The 24,825-nt window shown below is 33.4% G+C and overlaps 1 protein-coding gene across 1 annotated transcript; it reads left to right on the top strand.

Annotated features, from left to right (window-relative positions):
• The first annotated feature begins 541 nt into the window (after nucleotides 1-541).
• On the top strand, nucleotides 542-2,422 carry LOC148279351 (adenosine deaminase-like). The gene has a single exon (XM_088230095.1). The coding sequence runs from the start codon at nucleotides 569-571 to the stop codon at nucleotides 2,132-2,134; it is 1,566 nt and encodes a 521-aa protein (XP_088086221.1). The 5' UTR covers nucleotides 542-568; the 3' UTR covers nucleotides 2,135-2,422.
• Nucleotides 2,423-24,825: the final 22,403 nt, after the last annotated feature.

Raw genomic sequence — 24,825 nt, 5'->3', positions numbered from 1 at the left:
TCCACTAAGAATTTTCCCGAGAGACTGAAATTTTTTTGCATATGAAAAGTAGCTTGTGACACTTGTCGGCTTTCTGGCTACCCTAATGCGAAAAATCACGTTACTAGGTTGCTCCGTTGCAACGCAGAAAATAATATTTTTTTAGGAGTGATAATTTTTTTAAGGGATAAAAAGTAGCAGCCTAAGTCACCTGTCAGCTCTCCGGCAATCCCTATGCAAAATATCACGTCGACCGGTCGCTACGCTACGACGTGAAAGTAACACAAACAAACAGACAAACACACTTTTGCATTTATAATATTAGTATGAATTCTTTACACAGTACTGAATATACATAATATTTTTAAAAATAATAACGCATACCCAAGTCCGTGAGACCAAAACCCCTGCCTTGACTTGGTACATGAACTCCAACATATAGGTACAAACGTAAAGATACTAATATCAGATTTGTCGATTATTATCAGATTTGGACGTTAATCAGCTGTTCCGTCTGGTGCAGAGTGTAAAGCCGCGGATGCCGGGCCGCCGGCGCGAGGCGGCACGCGGCAGTAACAAGACAGTCGCCATGAAGGCAGCTCGCGTGTCCGTTCCGGCACTCGTCACGTGGGGGCTACTGGCGCTGGCCCTCCCCGCCCCGGGCCTCTCCCTGTCCGTGGAGCAGCACGAGGCGCTGCGCGCGCAGCTCGTGCAGCGCGAGCGCGAGGGGGAGCTGGGCGGCACCTTGGAGCTCTCTCCTGCGGAGACGGTGGCCAACGCGCTGCTTATGGAATACAAGTATCAAGAAATGGACCTCGGCTTCCAAAACCTCTCCCTCTATGGTCCTGCAGGACATTTCTTCCACATGAAGACACTTATCGAGGAATCTGAAGTGTTCAAGTTCATACGTAAAATGCCCAAGGGGGCCGCCCTGCATGTGCACGACACGGCTCTGATCGGCGGCGATTACGTCCTGCTCAACATCACTTACAGAGACAACTTGTACTATTGTGCCAGTACTGGGAAAGGTCAAATCCACCTTCGGTTTGCTAACTCCACACCTCCGGCGCCGGAGGACGGTTGTAATTTCCGTCTTCTGAAAGACGTGAGAAAAGAGCAACAGAATGTACAGAAGTTCGATGCCGAGTTGGCACGACACTTCACCCTCGAGACCCCGAACCCTAGAGAAGAATATTCCGACATCAATGAAGTTTGGTCCAAGTTTGGTAACATATTTCAAGTCATAACTCCTATGTTGACATATAAGCCGGTATGGGAAGATTACTTCTACGAAGCCCTTCGACAATACAGAGAAGATAATATATTTTATTTGGAATTCCGTAGCACGCTACCGATGTTATATGACTTAGAAGGAAATATTTTCAACTCTGTTCAGTGCGCCGAAGTTTATAAACAAGTTAATGATAAATTCAAAAAAGATTATCCAGACTTTTTCGGATCCAGACTTATTTACGCTCCATCGAGGAATGTGTTACCTGAAGATGTGCGAGAATATATAGAAATTACTTGGGAAATAAAAAGTCGCTTAGGTGATTTTATCGCTGGATTCGACTTGGTGGGGCAAGAAGACACAGGTAAACCTCTGAAGGAATTCATCGCAGAACTGACATATGTTCCGCTTTTGTATATAAATGTATTCTATCACGCCGGGGAAACTAACTGGTTTGGAACATCAACAGACTATAACTTGATCGACGCTGTACTACTAGGCGCAAAGCGACTGGGTCACGCTTACGCCCTTCTCAAACACCCCGAAGTCGCCAAAATTGTGAAAGCAGAACAAATTGCCATCGAAGTGAATCCTATTTCTAACCAAGTGTTGATGCTGGTAGAAGACATGAGAAACCACCCGGCGTCCGTGATGCTGGCGGAGAATTACCCCGTGGTGATCTCTAGCGACGATCCCGGCCTGTGGGGAGCCTTACCGATGTCCCATGACTTGTACCAAGCCTTCGTGGGGATGGCCAGCAGGCACTCTGACCTGCGTCTTCTAAAACAGCTCGTCATTAACACCATTACCTTCTCATCTATGCCACTCGACGAAAAAAACGAAGCCTTCGAAAGATTTTATGCGGATTGGAACAAGTTTATCCTAAATATGGGTCACTTTCAATTGCAGGTCAATGCATTGTGATTTATAAATTTTCTTAACAAAATTGTGATTATCTTTCAGTATAAATAATTTATTTAATGTATTTGTTTAAATTTATTATGCAACTATTTTTTTACATCTAAAAACTTATTTGACAAATATAAAATATATGCATTTATTATTCTAACCAATTTCGGTAATGAGTTATTTAATATGTGGAAAATTGTATAAGCGTAAAATATAAGATAAATTTTTGTGAGCTACCAAGAAATAAAATGTACCCAATGTTTGTATTTACTGTTTGCTGAATAAAAAACGTACGAAGCGAAATTAACTGTGATATTTCTTTTGTATTGCGATTACTTTTAGGTAATACATATTCATAATAATAATTGTGCGATCTGCGTCATAATACGTATTTCTATTATTGCACTTTAAGATATGTTTCGCATTCACAACGTACAATAAATGACGTTTTACAAGCGCTTTGTTTATGGACCTCCATAACGGTAAGTGGACATATTATATTTAGGTGTTTTTTTCTCCACAGATTATTATATTTTATTTGCTGCCTTATTTGTGTTATAAAATAAAATAGTTGAGACGTATTGTAATTACATTACATAATAAAACATTTAGTAAAGATATGCTACTCCAGTTTTGATAATTAAATAAGTGAAATACGGATGTTCAAACAAATGCAAGATGGTGAATGTTATACAGTATGTAAAGTAGACACATAAACCAGCAAATGACAGGTCATAAGGCCTTGACTTCCATATTCCCTTCTCTAAAATGTTCTTCATCCATGTTGTAATTTGTTCATCTTAATGGCTCCCTAGGGGGGAAATAAAGTCTTTTGACTACAAAGATTTGGACAAACTCAAAATATTGTATTATACCAACTGATCCAAGAAGAAGTTTAAAAATGCGGTGCGGTTAGTTACTAATAAGTCAAAAATACTAATAAGAGTAGATATAGTATAATAATTAAAAGTACAATGATACCACACTAGACATAATCTATATATATTACAACAGAGATGAAAAACATTTTAGAGAAGGTAATATAGAAGTCTAGGCATCTACAGGGCTTATGACCTGTCAATGGCTGGTTTAAGTGGCCATTTTACACACTGTGCAACATTCACCATCCTGCCCATATTTGAGCATCTTTATTCCTTCAATTCTTTCATCTGTTGATGTTTGTGAAGTTAAAGAGCTGAAACCTTTATTTTTGCGGGTGAGATTCATCTAATTGAATTATTTCCCCCACACACTAGGCAACGCCTGAAAATCTTATTTTTTCAATTTCTATACTTCTTCGTGGACCAGGTGGATTCATCAACAATATTTTGAGTTTGTCCCAAATTTTTGTAGATAAGAAGTGCATTCAACTTCCTGGGGAGCTGTTTATATTAACATATGACAACAGAGATGAAGAAAATTTAAGAGAAGGTAATATAGTTTAGGCATCTAAGTTTAGGCATCTACAGGGCTTACGACCTGTCAATGGTTGGTTTTAGTGGCCACTTTACACACTGTGTAACATTCACCATTCTGCCCATATTTGAGCATCTGTATTCCTTGTCCAGTCCTTGAATCCAGTCCTTGTCTACAAAAATTTGGACAAACTCAAAATACTGTTAAATAAATATGTGTTGGTGTGAAATTATATTTCGAGTGATAAAACTTTATTTTTTGAATCTAATGAAATATACGTGAAGCGTGTAATCATTGTAAAGTAAAATTAATTTTACAATTAAATGACTTGACGTATTTTCAGCGAGTCTAGAACCTGTTTGGAAAGCTTGCATTCCTCACCTCCCGTTTTGAGTTCCAGAAATTCTTACCTTTAGGAGATCGGAATTCCCCCTTCAGCTCCTCATGGGAACTTTACGTGTGCATTTTCGGTAAAGTGAAAACTTTTTCACAGTGTTAATTATCTTCCTCGTGTTTGTGTCACAAAACGTAACTTTTTAGCTCACAAAAAAAATTTTGACCTGTGCAATTTTAATATTGGTACCATCGTGTGTCCAGGTGGATGGAGAATACACTTCTGCGTGTGTGAAATAGAGCCTGAACCCTGGACTAGTACTTTCGACTCGATAGCTACTCTCAGGTAAAAAAATTGAAAAACGGAAACTGAGTTAAGATAAGTCCGCCTCGTAGTGTATTGGTTGGCGCTCATCTACCTCGTTTTAGGTCCTGGGTTCGATTCCTGTCAGGGTGGTCATGCACCGTGGCGCAGTCGGCTGGACGGCCAACCGCGGAACTGGCGTCGCGAGTCTGATTCCCGCCAGTTGCAAAAATAAATAAAAATATTCTCAATTGGTCCGGGTTTCGTGGTTTTTTTTCGAAACATCCTTTCATATCCTGCCTTTCCCACCTGGTGACAATACAAGAATAAAATAAAAGCTTAGCGGGTTAAAAAATAAAATAGAATAAAATGTATTTAAAACAATGAGGTGGTTCTACACTGCCGTGTTTCCTCGCTTCTGGACTGGCACCTGAAGCGTAAGACTGATCTCGGGTTCGATTTCCGACACGGTTGACATGAAACATTTAGTTAAAAGGGTTCTTATTTATATATTTAATGTTTTATGGTTTGAAAACAATAAACAATACATACGACATTGGTATAATAATCACAATTTGTTTTGGTTGGATATTGTTCATCAATTATATGTGAACACAACATGCACAAATACTTTTTTTTTAAGTATTTAATTTTTTTTTTTTTTTAATTGACTTGCTTAGTTAAATTCTATTAATATTTTGTGAGTTATTAAAATAAATTATGATAACAGATTATTACAAACTATTTTACTAACTAACACGAAGGACTATTTTATATGATTTAGTAAATTTATACAGTTCTTCAATAATTATTTCATGTATCGTTAAAGATATCAATATCAGCGTTATTTTCTACATAATTGTATAGTCTTAACATACGTAGTTATAATTAATTATTCTTGTTGATATAGAGTCAATGTTAAATATTTCTAGTCGACAAAAACGTAGAACTAATATTGACTCCATATGTATGTTTGGCATACTAAATGGTATGATCGATGTGTCATCATTACTGGGACAAGTCAAATTCCACATTCCAACTCGTTGGTTGAGAAACATGATGTACTGTTCATCGATCAGCATAGAACAAACTATGGCCTTAATTCTCCACCCGACCCGTCTTTGGCGTATTTTCACTCAAGACAAGATCTGGACTTTTTTGGTTTAAGTTTACAACGATTTAAACGAGTACTAAATGAATAGTCCAGATCTTGTCTTGATGTCCCATATGTTTGTCAATGCTTTTTTTTTACTATTCGTAAATTGAAATATTCATCCCTATAAATTTTATAAATGGACAATGTCCGTTAATAAATAAATAATACGTGATAATGCATTAAAGTGCGCCATATTATTATAGAAGGCTGGAAGATAAAATGTAGTGTACGATCTTAATCGCCGACTGGGGACATTCATTCTTGCCTAATTTCAACGAGAAAATCATGATGCAGCCTTAACAGGAGGCGGCACCGGAGATCTGCGGACACGATGCACGGATGGAGAAAGGTACCCTCACCGGTTTGTGAGTGTGGTGCCAAAAGGCAAACCAACGTCGAGGATTGCCAACCAATACGCTACTCTGGTGATCCAGTGGACTTCCTGACTGCGTTTCTTGTATCGATTGAATATCTGACTGGTCTGGATCTGGACCCCAAAATTTTATTTGAATTTTTTCTCCTATTCATATTTTCGTCTCCTTAAAATTGTATCCCACCGTACGCTGGAATACTTCAAAGTCCCTGGACGAGCACCTGAAGCGGAACACTGATCACCTTACCTTCATGTTACAAATAGCATCATCATCATCATCATCATCATTCCCTTTCCGCACATAATGGTGCATAGGGCACTGTATTGGTAAACCAATCGCAGCGTATCTAAATCTTTTTTATTTATAAAGGCAAGATGATCACTCTTACGCTTTAGGTACCAGTCCAGGGACTATGAAATATTCAAGTGTGAAAACGCCCTTTTAAATAAATATTTTATATCAACCATGTCGAAATTCGAACTCGGGACCTCTTGCATAGCAAACGCGCTGACCATTACACCACGAGGCCGACAAAAACAACAAATATAACAACCTTGAAAATCAATATTTTACGTCCACCCTGTCAGGAATCGAACCCGGGACCTTAATAATCGATGGCGAACGCGTCAACCACTACACGAAGAGGCGGACATATCTCCGTTTGGTTTCATTATTCAGGACTTTTATCTGGGAGTAGGCATTGAATCGAAAGCACTTGCCCAGGATTCGGTTTCTATTTCACACAAGTATATTTTTCTTCCGCTCGGACATATAAATCATTCATTTTCTCTATAAGTTTCATAAAGCCTTAAAAAATATACGTTTAGCAAATAATCAAATAAAATTTCAATACAGCCTACTCGTACCTACCTCAAAACCAGAATTCAGATACTTTTTAGCATTCCGGCCTCCCCTTTTTCCTACCCTCTACCGATCCTTCAACAACCGCTGAATAGTAATCGAATGCAATTAGTGCATGTTTAGAACCGGTACGGTGGTTGCCGCATCCCTTAAAATGTTATGTCAAAATATTTTCGCGAGTACTATGTATTCTGTGGTGATGGTAATGGTATTTTGACATGATGGCGTATTTTATTGATGAGAGTCCCGATGAAGAGGCGGATACGTCTCGAAATTGGTAGATATTGAACAGTCAGTAAAGTGTTTAATTGTGTCAATACCTATATAATAAACTAACATTTATTAATAAATCAATATCTTCTTACACGGGTTTTTCGCTGTAATATTTTACTGACCCCTGACCGGCACGTCACTTAAGCGTGCCTACCACATACCGCACGGCTAAGGCCTACTACATATGTAATAGGCCTTGGCACACCGCATTTTAGATCTCCTTGGCGGTGTCCACACGCAAGGAAAAAATGTTTGTTGCCGAACGAGAGAAGCTACCCGAAGAATCTCTCTGTAATTTAGTAGCTTTGGCATCTTTGTGTGGAAATATGGTAATCTAAAAGTACATAATGTGTACTTCGTTGGATTAAAGGAGAAAAGTGAATTCTTCACTGACTGGGAACTTGATAACAATATAATTGATAACAAAACTTTTTGAAAGCCTTTAAATTATTTTTGGAAGACACCTGGGTAGGTACGTATTCTGATGGGAATTCAAAATTAATCTTCAATTTTATCTACAAAGTAGTATGAAAAATATGATAAGTTTACTTTTTTTTTTAACATATTCAATTACCGGTTACCGACGAAATTACTTTGAATTTTCCTTACAAATATACACACTTTCGTACATAAATATCGATATTAGTTTATACCGTCTCAGGATATACCGATGAAGATAGCGGTTCATAATCGTAGTCCAGGGGTGGTATTCTGAACGCAAAAGCGCGCGTAGAAAACGCATTTTTACCGCGTATTTACGTACTAAATACACGCTAATAGAGCGATCTCTTCGAGCGCAATTCCGTTCAGAATACCAACCCAAATGTGTATATCCGACAGGACCTATAAAATGGTCACGGATAAAAGTGAGAAGCTTCATTCGGTATGAGAGGCGCTTAAAACGAAAGTCTCATCATTTTACCTTCGTGTAGCAAAAAATTATCAAATACTCTGCGGTACATGAAACGATGCAGTGCCCTAAGTACCATTAGGTGTGGAATGATTATAATGAATGTGTATGTTGTTCTGTCTAAGCTAAGCAATAAATTTTTTTTTTGTGTAAAAGGACATGAGATTACAGAGGTAAGTGTAAGAAAAAACATATTTGTATTTTTAGTAGTAAAAGAAAAGACTAATTTCTTACGAAAAATCACTTCTTCTCCGATGAACTTTTTGACATTTTGGCACTTCTAGGGAGATACATATATTACCATTCTTTCATCATCCATTTGTTCCACAAGACCAAATCGTCTAAGTGATCCTTTCTTAATTTTATCAATGTATTATACCGGACTAAGATTAGCATTCTCGCCTGCTTAATTTGAAGTAATAAAACATATTTGTATTTTTAGTAGTAAAAGAAAAGACTAATTTCTTACGAAAAATCACCTCTTCTCCAATGAACTTTTTGACATTTTGGCACTTCTAGGGTAAACCCTTGACATACGTATATTACTATTCTTTCATCATCCATTTGTTCCAGAAGACCAAATCGTCTAAGTGATCCTTTCTTAATTTTATCAATGTATTATACCGGACTAAGATTAGCATTCTCGCCTGATTAATTTGAAGTAATAAAATATATTTTTTTAAATCTGTTTATTTAAAAAATATACAGGTCTCAAACATTACGATTTTGTACTAACACTATTAAAATTTTGAGAACCCTCCTATAACACGGCTTCTCACAACAAAGTTGTGTATTATATTATTTATTTATTTTATTAATTCAAAATTACACTTGCTTACATATTCATAAACTTATTAAGGCTTTTTAGGCTGTGCCCGTGTTAAGCCATAATAATAACAAGAATAAAAAAGACAAAGTAAAATAAATTAAATTAAAATAATATATGATGCTGTAAAGAATAAGATAATAAATAATAACATTCCAAAAAAGATAACTTTAAAAAAATAATCAGATAAAATACGATAATATTTATCATACAAATTTAGTAGAAAACATAATCAAATATACAAAATAATAGAATCATTGAAATCAATTGAAAATTATGCAAAAATATAATTGAAATGATAAGTAAGATATGGTTTATCCAGTTAGAAAATAAAGTTACAAATAATGTGCAAAATAAATTATGAAAAAACATCAAAACATCAAGATATACAATAATAAGCAAATAAAAGAATGGAAGGAAAGCAAATAAGTAAATGTTCACTAGTCTCGAACTTTAAAAAAATTGACAACCTCGTCCCTACCGATGTGCAGCAGTCAATTGCAAACATTTTTCTTAAATACATTGGCACTTGTAGAGTTCTTTATGGCTGCTAACAGATGGTTTAAAAATTTAGGAGCTAGGAAGGTAAAGTTTCTTTGAGCTACCTTTGAATGAGTGGTCGGACCAAGATAATTTATCCTCCCCGCAGATTTCGCCTGTATATTTTACTGTGTCCTCACTTTATCTACTAATCTACTATATTATGATGTATGTGTTTGTACGTCGTCAGAAAATGAAATTGTTGGCATATTGCAATTTGACAAATCAATCAGAGACGACGGTTTTGACAATATAAGCATTTAGGGCGTTCAATATTCATTGATGGAAGATGAAATTGGCGAAGTAGATTTGCTGGAAATGGCTTCAAACATTCAAATCGATTTAGAGGAGAAGAACATTTATAGGATTGCAAAATAAAAAAATAGGCTTTAAAGAAATAATAAAAAACCCTTAACATATTAAAAAATACGGATTCATTTTTTAACGCAGACCCATCCGCTGAAAGAAGATGAACATCCTAAAGAGGAGCTGGAAAATTGCCTTTTAAAATAACGGAAAATTTATATCATTTAAAGGAACAGCAAGCAAAGCAAAATAACAAACTTTTAAAGATGGCGGAAAGTTTAAATGATTTGAAAAAATCAAAGAGTTACGATGATGTCTAATTTTTCAACTAAAAAAACGTTTACGTTAAGGTTACCTGTATAGTATACCTTGTACCTACTACTGAGATTTTATCAACCCGGAACTCTTTTTTTAACAAGGAAATTAAGGAATCCTGTAAAAAAAAAAAGTGGAAATATTTCCCATCAAATTATTTATTAACTCAATTTACTTCACCCAACTTCACCTCACTTTTATTATATTGACAAAATATTAAGTTTGAAAAACTGTTAAACGTTAAAAATATTTATTGATAAGGTAATACAGGTAACCCCGGATGATCGCGACCCCGGCGAGTGCGGATTCGTTATAACGCGATATTTTTCGCAATGTTATATTAACTTTAATAGATTGAGTGCATTTTCTGGCTTTTCTCGGTGGAACTGCATTTTAATTATAATAATAAAAATACGTACATTGTTTTTACTGCCGAGAATTTGGCTTTCAGAAAATCACCTAATTACCCCCGTGCCCGGGGACATGGCTTTTGAAGGAACTACCGACTAGCGACCCCTGTTATAGTTTTCATAAAATTTAAATACATAAAATTCAAACACTTTTTTATTGTAAAACTTCATTAAATTATATATTTTAGATTTGTTTTTATTATATACATTCAAGCAAAACTAAAATTCATACAATTGTTATTACTTTATACTCAAATTATTTTAAATAACATTTAAATTAAATAAAATTTCATTCATATAATCATATAAAATCGTAATTTACAACCCCTGCTTGCACAAAGAAATATTGTATATAGAAATTTGTTTAGTCTCACACGAGTCTGATGATGTCGGTCATGACGAAACCCGATCACCGGTAAAAATTATAAATTAAGGTGAAGTGTAACTATATACGTATTTTTATTATTAAAAGTAGTGACTCTAGAGAACAAACTAAACATAATCGAAATGATGGAAAATGGTGGTAAATTTTCAGTTGTATGTAAAAATTTTAAATTGCCTGAGTCTGCAGTGCGAATTATGTAAACAAAAAAAAACAAAATATTTAGAATGTTAGAAGATTATTTAGAATCTCAAAATGGAGGACAAGTTGATAAAGCGAGCGAAGGTTGACTTAATCAGTTTAAAAATCGCTCAAATCTGCATCGACTTGTGATCGAATAATTGGCGAATCGGCTAGTGCAGACAGAATCAGCTGAAAAATATCCAACAGTGTCGTAAAAAAATCCTCCGTTGATCGCGAAATTTCGTTTATCGCAGCCACGTCTAGACCGTATCCCCAGAGATGTTACCTGTATTATCAAGCACTGAGCAACGTGATTTTTTAAAACTTTGTGTTGTGACCTTTTTAAATAGGTAATAAATTAACAGCTCTCATTTATTAAAAATATTTTGGTAATTTTGCGGAAGATGGCGATAGTATCGACTAGTCATAATTTCTGTAAAATAGTAATAAATAGGTTTGTGTCTATGATAAACAAATTTGATTGCCTATTAATAGATGGCAGTAATGTACTTTTTTAAATATTTTTTTTATCGTGGTTTTTTACCAAAACAATATCGACGCTGGAAAGGAAAAACTTTCTAAGCAACATACAGCAACTCTTTAGAAGAAGCTAGTACATCTGGTTTTTTAATTTTTATTTAAATTATTTAGTAATCCCGCCAAAATAATACCTGTGTTTGAGATGATTTAAATAATAAAAAAAGACAAAAACCTTTCCAGCATCGATATGACAAATTAATAATACCACAAATTAATAACAAATTCAAACTAAAAAACATGTATTTAATAACTTTATCGACATAAATCTACAATTCAACAGAATCATAAAAAGATCAAATCAATTTCATATTAAATGAAACTTATTGCCAAAATATCATGAAATAACAAAACATAAGATTTAAAAAAAACATCTGCGACATAAATTACGTTCCTACTACACATCATTTAAAACTAATGGTATTATGGAGGTCGGGAAAAGTATTTAAAACAAAATTGCCATAATACTTGTTCTACCATGTTTAAATAACAACATCCCCTTTTCCACTGAAAATAGTGATCTACCAACTTAGAGTATCAACTCAATGGTTTCCTAGCCTTATTTCAATTTCAATTCCCATAAATATATTTTTTATGAATTCATTTATAAGCATCCCTAAAAGACTGATGAATGGACATCCAAGTGGAAGGAGATTAGTGCGAAGACCCAGGCCGTTATGAGGGGATGAAGGGAAAAGGGATGCAGCTCTGAGAGCAAACGGAATTGAAGGGGAATGTTGCAAAAGGCCAAAGCTCCAAATGAGCTGTAGCGCCATCAGAGAGAGAAATACAAATTTATTATAAATGCTAGGGGGGTGGTTTTTTTATGAATGTTGATAAATCGAATGTGAAAGTTTTTGAAAGAAATTCAAATATGACTAAATGAGTATACTATTTGCAAACTCGGTAAAATACATATTTCTATATTTTGAGCAAATCACAAAGAACTGATACAACAATAATAATAATAATAATAATGGTTTATTAACAAAAATTACAATTTCTTTATCTACTACATACACACATAGCTTTAACTTTTCTGTTTATATTTCAAATTTTTATTGTAACCAGTTCATATTTTACTAGATAGTCACATACCAGTAATGAAATACTTATGATTATGCCAAGAAACAAAAGTGAAATATTTCATTAATTTTGGAGATGGCCAACTTTGCAATACTCGAGTAGATAAAGCAAAATACAAATACTGACAATGTTGTAATTATCGTAAACGTGAACGGAGTTTTCCTGAAACAGGTAGAGGCATTTGTGTACCTGTGGGAAGGGATGGAAATGCCAAGAAAGATATTCAACGGAGGCTAAATGACGGGAACAGGATGAACGATGCAATAAAATAAACTTTGGCAAATAAATGTTTGTTCCAGAGGACAAAATTAGCAGTTCGCCATGGAGTCCTGGTGCCATGCTCTAGGGAAAACTTATTGTGGTTTCACCAGTTGTTGCAGACAATCAAAAGACAACAGAGATGGTTCCAACTGGAAACAACCCTGAACTCTCTAAGGCACCCCCTAGCTCTAAGTTTTGCTAAAACATAGATCACAATGTGCTATCGAATGTGCCAGATATGTGTAAAAAGATACCGCCCGTATATCCTTCCACAAGCATTTTTGGTCTCGTACAAACGCCATGACACTTTATACATGTCATTGGACGGGAATGTGTCAATGACAGCTCATAAGTGCAGTAAATGTCTAGACTTTTATATTCCCATCTCAAATATGATTTAAATAATTTCCAAGGGAGGAAATCCAGCCTGCCTACAAACATTTGAACATACTCAAAACATTGTTGATTAAACTAACTGGTACCTATAAGAATAAGTTTAAAAATTATAAAATTGTTTTCAGGCATTACCAAGTAGGTGAAATAATTCAGCCGGATAAATCTTGCCCACATGACAAAGGTTTCAGCCCTTTATTTCACAAAAGTCGACATATGGAAGAATTGAAAGAATATTGTGTAAACACAGACAGAATGGTGAATGTTACACATTGTGTTAAGTGGCCACTAAAACCAGCAAATGACATGTCACAAGCCCTGTAAATGTCTAGACTTCCATATTTCATTCTCAAAAATGTTTTCCCTCTCTGTTATAACAAATTTAGATATAAATTTTCAGCCACTCGTATTCACAACGTGAATGAAACAGGCATTTAAACCTCAAATAGTAAGCTCCAAAGCCATCAATGGGCATGAAGCAAGTTGGAGTTATAATAGCAGAACAGAAAGAGGGTAACTTACAACATTCATTTGCTGCTGTAATGAAATCCTATAATATAATCATAATCAAGAAGAAAGTTAAATACGGCCCATCTACAAGCGCAGCGGAATTAAATTAAAAACTAAGGCAGATTACAATATACGTTACAAATGCCTGATTTGTAATGATTTTTTTATTGGATTCAATGTAGTCAGTGTAAAAGTTGGGCTTACAAATCGTGCACTTCATAATATAGTAGACACGGTTCTTACTTATGTTACCTTCGTGATATCTAATTCTCAGTTTAATTACTATTTTTAAGTTTAATTTATTATTGATTGACACCAAACTGTTTTATAAATGACATAATTTGTGATCTCATTTAGAAATTACTTTAATCATAATTAAGCACACACACTGAAATGACTTGATAAAAATAACTTTTCTTATAATATCTGTACTTTTACCATACATTTAAGATCTGTTTTTTTTATTTTTAATAGCCATCTAAATTGAAATTGGAAGAGTTTTGTGAAAACATTGAATATCAGGTAATATTATTGTATTAATATTTGTTTCAAACGCGTCAAACAGTTCATTGTAATGCCACTAAATAACTGCAAAATTACTCTTCATCGACCCTTTTAGATCCAAGCCACATATGTAATGTCACTATCTATTCATTTATACAAATACATACATATTACAAAAAATACAATAATAACTACTAATCTTCTGAATGTGGTCCATTTATTGTACATGTATAATAAACCTTTATCGATGAAAAATCGTCACCGATGCATCCTATCTCTTTCGGTAACTTTCTGTCCCGTCACAACTTCAAAAACATTTTACTCGGAGGGGTTAAATCTTTTGGCTAATTTCTTATTTCCGTGGAATTTAAAGATTTCAAATATGCCAACGATTTTTCAAATTCTGTGACTATTACAAACAACAATTTTAAGGTGTTAATTCCCACCTTCCAAATCACTCGTTTGGGTTTGATTAAAGGAGTTCCGACCGTAATGTCGGATGATGATATTATCTCTGAATGTCGGGTTCCGGAAAGATACGGAAAACTTTTAAAAGTCCGGCGACTCAATTATAAAGATACAAAACTGGATCTGTAATTTGCAAACTATCTCAGTCAATTATTGGATATTTTGAAGGTCAGTCCTTACTCCTTCATGTTTACATCCACTACAACTCTATTCCTGTAGAAAAATACATCTTCTCCACGATTCTATGTTTCCAGTGCATCCGCTTTGAACACAGCAAAACGGTATGCAGATCATTTCAGCGTTGTTTTAAATATTCCGAGAATCGTTTGGGTAAATCCTGCTTATCTGAAAAACCTCCTTAGTGTGTTAACTGTCAAGGTTCTCATACTGCTATTAATACTCAATGTCCAGAATATTATCGACAGAAGAGTATCAAACACCACATGGCTGCCGACAATATTTCGTATTTTGAAACAGCTAAGATTGTTCCTCCTGCCAAACCTTCCTTTGCCCAAAAAGCTTTGTCCCTTCCTTTCCCTTCTTTCTCTCGCCCGGCTTATGTCATTTTTGGTAGTATACTTCGCCATCTACTTTAAAAAAATATTATTTGATTAATCTCTCCTGACGGTAATAACACTAATTCTGACCATTCTAATGGTGTTGATTCTCCTCTAATAAAAGCTTTGTTGATCCCCAAGAGCTATTCAAAATTTTAGTAAACCTCTTTATTAACAGTATTACGTCTAATAAAATACCGTTTAACGCTGCCGATGTTATAAATATTTTACTTCAAGCTATTAACAATGGCTCGAATTCTTCAATGGAATCTTCAGCAGAAGTGCTGTATGCAATAATATTAATCTTTTTCATAACTTCATTTTCAATTTCAGTTGCTGCCATTTCTAAGACATGATTCAAATTCAATCCGGTTTTCAGATTGGGTGGGTACTCGTGTCTTAGATGTGACCGCTCTGATGAGGATGATGGCTGTGCCATCTTTGTGTAAAATTCAATCTCTTTTCAGCGCATACTGGTCACCCCTCCTGGCAATCTCACTTAAGTATGCGCAGCTAGAATTACCAATTTTACATTTGTTTTATCATATGCCTTCCCAAATTCTCTATTTAATATTCAATGGTGGTCAAACTTTTGTTCTTCTCTTTCTAAGCCTATTTTATTCGTGAGTGATTTCAACACCTACTCCACTCTGTGGGGCTGCGTTAAAAATGACAAATCCAGTAGATGAATTAACGAATTTTTAGATGAATCTTATTTATTTGCTTTAAATTATGGCTCTCCGACGCGCATTCCTCCCCCAAACCGATCCCGCAATGTTTTGGACCTCTCTTTCTGCTCAATTGGTTTAGTTTTTACTTTTTCATGAAAGGTTTTATCGGATTCACATGGCAGTGACCATCTTCCGATATTAATATCATCATCAGACGTTTTCGCAGCATATGCAAAATTAAGTTCACCAAAAGCTAACCCGATAGCATTTAAAACGCTTCTTGAAAAGGAAGCCTCCTAATTTTCTCAGGTTATGCCTGAAAATTGTTGAACTTCTTGGGTAAATATGCTTAAAATTTTCCATGAAACTGCCAAAAAAATTATTCTTTTTTCTAAAAATATTAATTTACCATTAACCATTTTATTCTTATCCATATTTTAGTTTTTTACCAAACGTGAAAATTTATCTCGATCTTGGCTTTTCAAAATTTCAAACCACTCACAGATCGATTTCTTCTATTAATATTGAGTTTTCAGAAATTATTAACTGTAACTGGCCCAATCACAGGCATGTTTTAACCGATGGTTCGAAATCAAATAATGACGTTGGCGCTTCCTTCCTTTGCGAACAAGACAATTTATTTGGTACCGTCAAACATGACAATCTCGCCCACCCATGACAATTTTGCCCACTGCTGAAACCCTTAACAAAATCAAGTTTTAAAGTAAGAAAAGTTACTGGTATCATAAAAATTACATTTGGTAAGTATATTTTGATAGTTCCATGGCAAAACTAAATATTTAGTTTACCGCCAGCTTTAGTTGATCACTTTAAATTTGAAGTTAAACTTGAAGGTCTGTTTGTGTATATCTACAAATATTGTCAAAACTTTTATTGTTGCGGAGTTTGTGTTGAAAGGAGGAAAGTAAGTTTTATATATTTCATTGCATACATAATAATGCCGCTATAGAACGTATTTCTGTATATCTATTTGAACAAACACAATAGATATTTAAGTGGGCAAAATAAAAATCTGATGTGGGTTTCAACTCAAATACACGCTGAAAATGACGAGTCAGTTATTCTGTTCATTTAAACTTTTTATACCACACAGAAATTGGTAAACAATCTATCCGATTTTTCTCTGCCATCAGGATCAAAAGATACCTACACCTTATAGAGGAGAACATTGAAAAAAATGTCATAGCGACACGGAAACAACAGACTTTGGTGCCTACTCAGTCGATGAATCAACAAATTTCGAGACATTCATCATAAGTCATTACGACGAATATGAACAACGTGCCTCCGAATCTTCGGCCGAGGAAAACAAAAAAACAGTGTCTGATCCGCTTGAAATTAATAACGGTAAAAGAAGTCGCTTTCGTTTTAGTAAAGTATAACACTGTTGATACGCAAAATGACAAATATTATGTCGGTTAAGTTATCAGCGCATCAACTACCACAATTTTAATATTATTATGTCATTTGTAAGACGCAAACGTAATGGAGCTTTGTGTGATCTCATGTTGAGGATATTGCTGATTTTTTTAATTAGAACATGGTGAAATCTATACCTGAACCTGTAATCTTGCGTCAAGGTTTTCATAAATTCAATGTAAATCTTAAAAACTGCAAGATTGAGTCATTTCTGTAAGTAAATTAAAAATTGTTTCACAAAAACCAATTTTAATTTTTACCATTCAAAAATAATTTAAACCATTTTAAAAAATGTTAGAATATCCGACCACATTTTAGAAAGTTTTATTTATTTAAATTGCCAGCTTTTTGTGAAATTATGAAGACTTATTTTTTATTTTAAATGTTTTTTGTTTAAATATTTTTAACAGTCTAAAGAAGAAAATAAAACATACAAAATATTATGGATTCTGTATATAAAATACAATTTCAAAGTAAAGGTAATCTAGCAAATAATTGCACTGCTTTACAAAAAAATTAAGATTGTTTTTTTTTTCTACATACACATTTAAAGAAAAATCGTTTTGGGGGCAAGCTCCCTTAATTACGAAAATCGCATCAGAACTGAAATGGTTTGTAAAAAAAAATAATTGGCTTATGCATGGTCAAACACAAACAAATCAAAAGGATTAGAGATAAACTCCTTTCGTTTTGTTAAAAATCCAATTATGTGCCAACCTAGCCAACAAATCCACATTGTATAGAAAAATTGAGGGAATAGTTGACAATTTTGCCCACCGGTTTTTTTCCTTGATTTTATAATGGTGATGCCTCAATGATGCTATTGTTTAAACATAAACTGTTTTTTTCGCCCAAAAAGTAGAAAAGTGGCATGGTTGCTCGGATTACAAAGGGGTATTTATTCTTATTTTGAAATAGAGTAATCTCTTAATCTGTCTTCATTGGAGAGACGTAGAACTGAGATGGACCTTATATGCATTTTCAAAATACTTAATGCTTTAAGTGATGTCCCATCTCTGTTGCAATAAATTTCTTTTCATGTTCCCAACTGTGTCGCTAGAAGTCAAAATCTGCTATTTATAAAATCTTCTAAGAGCAACTTTGGTTTTTATGCCCCAATGTCCAAAATGTGTAGATTAGTCAATTCATCACACGACTTGGAATTTTTTGGGATAGATCTTCCGGCTTTTCGTAGATCTCTTCACGACTAAACAGTGTGGGATGAAGTTGCATTGGTATGGTTTAGCTCAAAGTTTTTGGTCTTTCGTTTTTTTAATACATTGTATACTATTATTGTTTTGCCCTTGTTTGTCTTTGCTAAATAGTTTTGTGTTCTTTTTGTTCAGTTTCTTGCATTTATGTTTCTTCATGTAACTGTTGTAATTGGCTTAGGCCGTATATATATAATAAATAAATAAATAATAAACCGTATGATAAGGATGATAAAACCAAAAATAACAGTTAATTACCAAGTGGGCAAAATTGTTAACAAGTGGAGATAATTTTGCGCAGCATGTTTTGTCTTCTAAAATTGCATAAATAAAAGAAAAGCAAACGTTTTGTACTTGTAAAAATGCTCAGAATAATTAGTATCACTATTCAACAAAATGGATAGGAGTAGTAAAAAAAATATGATATTGTAAAAGTTTGTTGAAACTGGGCAAAATTGACACGTTTGACGGTATTTTTAAACTCTCTTCTTTGCTCTCTAATTTTAATGCTGAATGCATAGCAATTCTTGAATCGGTTATCTATATTGAAAATATGAACTATTCGCACTCTTTTGCAGTGTTACATATTATGATTGATATATTTTTCTTTTTCAATATTGGAATATTGTTAACATATGAAAAATGAAATGTCTAATAATAAGTTAACAATATGCACTGAGAAACAATATGATTTTTTTTAGATTTTTGTTATTTAAAAAAAAAAATTTTTTTTATTAATATTTACAAAATACTCTTAAATTAAAGTCCTGCTGAGTTGCATACATACAACTCGTCAGCAGGTTCTTATAATTTGCTTCGATTACTCATACTTAACCTACATTAATAATAATTTTACTTGAAAAATATTACATACCTATTACATTATCAAAAGTTAAAAACTATCACTAAAAATTAAAAACATACAAAAAACTTTTTTCTATTAACCATAATTTGAGCAAACGTCTCACTCCTGTATTTATTATAATAATTGATAAATGAGTTAAAACTCAGTATTTTAAATATTGTTTGGTAACATGTTAAATATTTTAGGTATACTGTATTGCAGTGTCCTTTTGCCATATCTATTGGAATATCTAGGAACAGCTAGCCCTTCCATACTAGTAAACCTGGTGTAATCATGTACCGCGAAACCGTCCAATTTTGCCCTGGATGGACATTTTGTTCAAAAAGTCTAATCTATGATCAACCTTTAAAAAAATATATTTCCATTTGATTTCGGTAAATTTAGTACATTAAGGACGAAAGTAGATTTATGTCACTAACTTCCCTCAGAAGCTTTAGTCACTAACTTTACTCAGTGGCTTGTCAGAACCTGTCAAAGTGCGCGTGTAATTTGTTGCGGGCCAATTACGACTCTGTGTTTTTTAATATACTGCTCGATAGCAAAGACAAATGTAAGTTTTTCTTAGTGCATAATAAAGACAAAGGTTTTTAGATCATTTCCTGTTTACATTATGTATGTGTTGTCAGTAGTTTAAATCAAGAATTATGACGATGGGCAAATTAAAAGGCATACGTTGAGCCTCTGAGTTGTCAATTTTGCCCAAACGAAAAAATGTGTTAGGGTTGTCACTTTCTTATTTTAATCATCATCATCATCATCAGCCGTCTCTTGTCCAATGTTGAACATAGGCTTCCTCCTTTAGTCTCCATCTATCATTATGGGGAGTTATTTTGGACGGCCGCAATAAAGTAGCTCCATACCACGCTGTCCAGACGGGTTGGTATGGGAGATTTTTCGGATCTCCTTCCTTATGTGCTACGGAGATTTAAGTCCGAGCCAATGTTACGGTTATTCCGCCGATTTTCGGTCGTCAGAGCCTCGTCAGTTATCTAGCAGGGGGGACCACGAGCCGGTGAGGTTGACATTTGGGTTGGCCAGGTGTTCTTTCGCCAACGCCCTTTCCCCCCCCCCCTTATTTTAATAATTAGTTTAAATTGGAATTCACGAGTGGTGCAATAAAAATAATATTTTTCTCAATATAGATAAATGCCAGGTTATTTCCTTTTTAAAAAGTAAGAAACCTTTAACTTGTAACTATTTGTTGAACCACGCAACAATTGAAAGAGTTGATTTCATTAGGGATCTTGGAGTAATTTTTGATGATAAACTTACATTTATCAAACATATTGACAAGATTTCAAATGCGGCGCTAAGTATGTTGGGATTTATTTGTAGGGTTACTAATAAATTTGAAAGTATCGCACCAATCAAGTCACTTTATTGCTCCCTGGTTAGAAGTCGTTTAGAATATATTTCTCCAGTCTGGTCGCCCCATTATCGTGTACATTCTGATTCACTCGAGCGCGTCCAGAAGAAATTTCTAAAATATCTTAATTTTAAACTTCATATTCCAGCTGCTTTATTTAATTATAATCAATTGTTGTCTTCAGCAAATCTTTTAAGACTTTCTGATAGAAGAATCCTAACTGACCTAATATTACTTTTTAAGGTGATCAATTCATTAATTGACTGTTCGGATTTGCTGGAGTTGGTGTTTCCGTGTACCTGGTCGACATACCCGCCACAGATCTCCTTTTTGTTCTGCAAGTTCTAGAACCAACTATCACATGCACTCGCCTATCCCTAGGCTCCATAGATATGGCAATCAGTATGAGGACAAGGCTGATATATTTGGTTCTGGACTGATAGTTATAAAACGAGTCTGATTTCTTTTTTTCTCTCGCAATATTATTCTTAAACTTTTCTTTATATTTAAAAATGTTTTCCCTTTTTTTGTTTTTTTCATATTTATGTATTTATTTCGTTAATATTTTTGGTTGCTTATGTGTATTTACCTACTTGTTACTATTGTTATAGTTATGCAATTTTATAATTTTTTGTTATGTTTTTATATATATATTTTTTATTTATTTTTTCATATTTATGTTCAATATATGTTAAAGGCAATTTATGCCGTTTATGTAAAATAAATAATTAAATTAATTAATTAAATTAAAACTATTATGAAGATTTTGCACACATTAGTTATTTTAGATTTTCAAAAATATTATCATTATTGCGGATATTTTAATTTAATTCTTCTTTGCCTTTCTTAATTCTTTTGATAATGTGTTTTTATATTCCTTATATTGCTTTTTAATAGTTTCTGAAGCATTTCTCATTTTTTGCATGGTATACAATTTGTTTCTATATTAAATCGTTTTCTAGAGTTAACCAGCTTCCATTATTATCCACCCTCAAACGATTTTTTTTCACTTTTGTAGCTATGGACTTTGATTAGGAAATAATTTATATTAATCTTTAAAATTTGTGTCTTCTCGTTTTAACCTTTTTAGTTGTTCGTTAACTGTATTCCCGAAACTGTTATTATTTCTCACAACATAGGTATATGTTTTTGCCATTTCGAAAAATAATACCTACCTAACATTAAAAAATTGTCATTTAGGTAATTAAGACTAGGATTATTTGTATGTGTACTTAAATAAAGCATTTCTTTAAATAAACAAGATTTATTAATTTGTTCTAAGTTATCAACCAGATTTTGACAACCCTAAGACCTATTAATTGCTTGTATGAAAACAAATAGAGTTCGGCAGGTAAATTTGCCCAATCGTTTTTAGACGAATATTTTATTAGTTGGCCATTGAAAATATGCTCAAACGTCAATTTTGCACTTGAATTATTAATTCAATAAAGTAGTTCTTAGACAAGAACGCCATATGAGCTACAGTTCAACAAATAATGGTTGCGGGCAAACATGGAGGAACATGGAGATAATTTTGCCGGCCATCAAAATTTTTAATTGCTTGAAATCCTATTGAAATGTGACTGAATTTACAATTGCAACCCAATTCAATGATTATCAAGGTCATTCTTCGTAATTAAAAAGTAAAGCACAACTTACATTTTTTTGGAGAAAATCAACATAATAGCAAAAAAGCGGGCAAAATTGGACGGTTTCGCGGTACCAACTTGTGTTTGTACTCGGAGTGCGACGCATGCTGACAAATTAATTTGTACCAAAGTAGAGCCCTAACAGATAATTTATTTACAGATTTATACATCAATAATATTGTGTCTCTTGCGGTATCGCGGTATACATTTTTATTTAGTAGCAATTTGATCATAGAATTGTGCAAAGTTTGAATAAAATTAATATTAGTTTCACTTGATAACCCCCAGGAAATTATAGCGTATCGTATAATTAATTCAGAGAGATAAATAATTATTCGCAAAGTATTAACAGGGACATAATAACTTAAGATCCATATTGAAAATATAAACTATTCGCACTCCGTTATTTGTACTGATTCACTCAACTACTTAAAATTCAGTCATCCCCATTCAGTTCTAACTTTTCACTTATCATTTGTAATATTTTTGCATCTCTTTTTAAATTACATCGATGCGCCAAAAATATTGTTTTCGCCTGGATTCCAATTGCTACGTTGTAATATCAGGCAATTAAAAAGCGGATTCTCTTGCAAGGTGGGTATCTGAAGTTGGTAATTTAAAATACGACCGGGTGGAATTTTTTAGATATGACTAATTTGATCAGAGAAGTTAATTTTGATTTTTGGAAAGTGGAGTGAAATTCTTCTTAATTGTCAAAAGGGAATTTTTAATAGTAATATCCAGCCTGATATTCCCTCCGAACTCAATAGGTCTAGGATTGTAACTTTTTGCCGTATCTAAAATTTAGAGTCCAATGCCTGCGAATGTGGAGGCATTGGAGATCTTAATCACTTTTTTTTTTACATGTTCTTTAATGATATTTTACTTATGTTTTTTATAACCTTTCCAATTCGTTTATCACAAATTATTTCTTGTACTTTTTTATTTTTTGTTTATTGGTCAATTCTGTTTATATTTTTTTATGTTCAAACTGTTCTTTATTATGATTTGTAATATTTGTTTCATTGAAATAATTATGTTTAAATTAATTCTTTATTTTTTTACAATAAATTTATCTTACTTTTCTAGGTTTATGTAAAATATTTTTACTTCATTATTGTTCCCTGGCGTTCTTTTTTTAAAATAGTTAAAAATTATCACTAATAAAATATTATGTTTGTTATTTTTTTGTTTTTTTTTTCAATTTAGTTTTTTTTAAATTTTATAAACATATATATTTGGACCCCTGTATTTAGTAGCCTTACGTGTAATGTGCAAGGCTAGGTACTCGGAAAAAAACGTTTTTGTTTATCTTGGAAATGGGATATTCGATCACTGATTTTGGTTTATTACCTTTATGAGTCCAATCACCATTGTTGCAAAGTCCAAGAACAATGGCGCGTGATAACTACTTTTAACGACAGTGTGGATATCTGTTAAGAATATTACATCTTTCCTGCATTCTGTTTCAAGATTATGGCGTTGTAAACTGAAAAATGGGCACTGAAATAACAGATTTTCGATGCTCTGTGAAGAAATATCATCGCATGGACAATAGTCATCATTCCTTTTTGAACCTATATAGGTAACTTCTCATAGCTCCGCGTCCGTATTATTTTGATTATTTTGAGGTAATTCTTCTAGTTATTAAGTTGTATCTTCCTTCTTATAGTTTACTGTAAATTTCTCTTTTCTATTAAATAGGCGTTATCAGGTTTTGGTGGGTTTTTTCTGTGAGTTGAAATTTTGTTAGTTTAGTTACCTATATGTTTATTATTACAATTATTATTTTATGTTTTTTTTGCTGTTATTCCTTTATGTTTGTGTTGTTCTTATGTTTATTATTAATTAATGTAATTTGTTTTGGCCAATGTTATCATGTTTGGTCGAAGGCTCTAATAAAAGACAAAAAAGACGAGCAGTTGTCAAGTGTTTTCAGGCGTCGCTTTCACAAATAAACATTTACAGGAAAACCGATTCCAATGCGGAGTCAACTATTGGGGTCAAAATTACCGAGTCATAGAAGCAAAACGCTTATTTATAAGACAACCCAGATTAGCAGTTACACAAGTCACTTGTAAAACATAATGTCTTATCAAGAAACAAATTTGCAGTCTTGGAAGTGGAAAATTAAAAACACATAAATTTAAAGAAGGGAATAAAGCATTTTTTCAATTGTGTAGGTAAATCAGAATATCTGCAGTTGGCTGGAGACATGGAAATAATGTCCGATTAAATAAGAGTTACCAATACTACTAAATAAGTGACGCTAAAAAACAAACATGGTCATCTCCAAAATTTAAATGCAATTTCCGTGTTTTTTAACGAATTGTGACTATAACTCACTATCAAAATCGTATTTTTCAATCAAAGTAAATTTATAAAATAGCACTACGGGAACTCCGTGGTTATTTTATTTATTAATACTTTTACATTGTTTGTATTCTTTTTTTATACAGAATAATGTTCCCTCACTGGTGTCCCGTGTCGAGGGAAACATTTTACAAAATGTGAAACATGCCTAAGATTAGTTATTTAACTAAGTTAACATAATAATAACATTTAAAAAAACGTAATTCATTCAATAAACCTAATTACT

The sequence above is a fragment of the Micrasema longulum genome, unplaced genomic scaffold (assembly GCF_059751315.1).
Source record: "Micrasema longulum isolate JH-2025_06_02 unplaced genomic scaffold, ASM5975131v1 h1tg000730l, whole genome shotgun sequence".
In the NCBI taxonomy this organism is placed as follows: Eukaryota; Metazoa; Arthropoda; class Insecta; order Trichoptera; family Brachycentridae; genus Micrasema; species Micrasema longulum.
The sequence above is the reverse complement of the archived record's forward strand: the minus strand, read 5'-3'. Positions and strand labels throughout refer to the sequence as shown.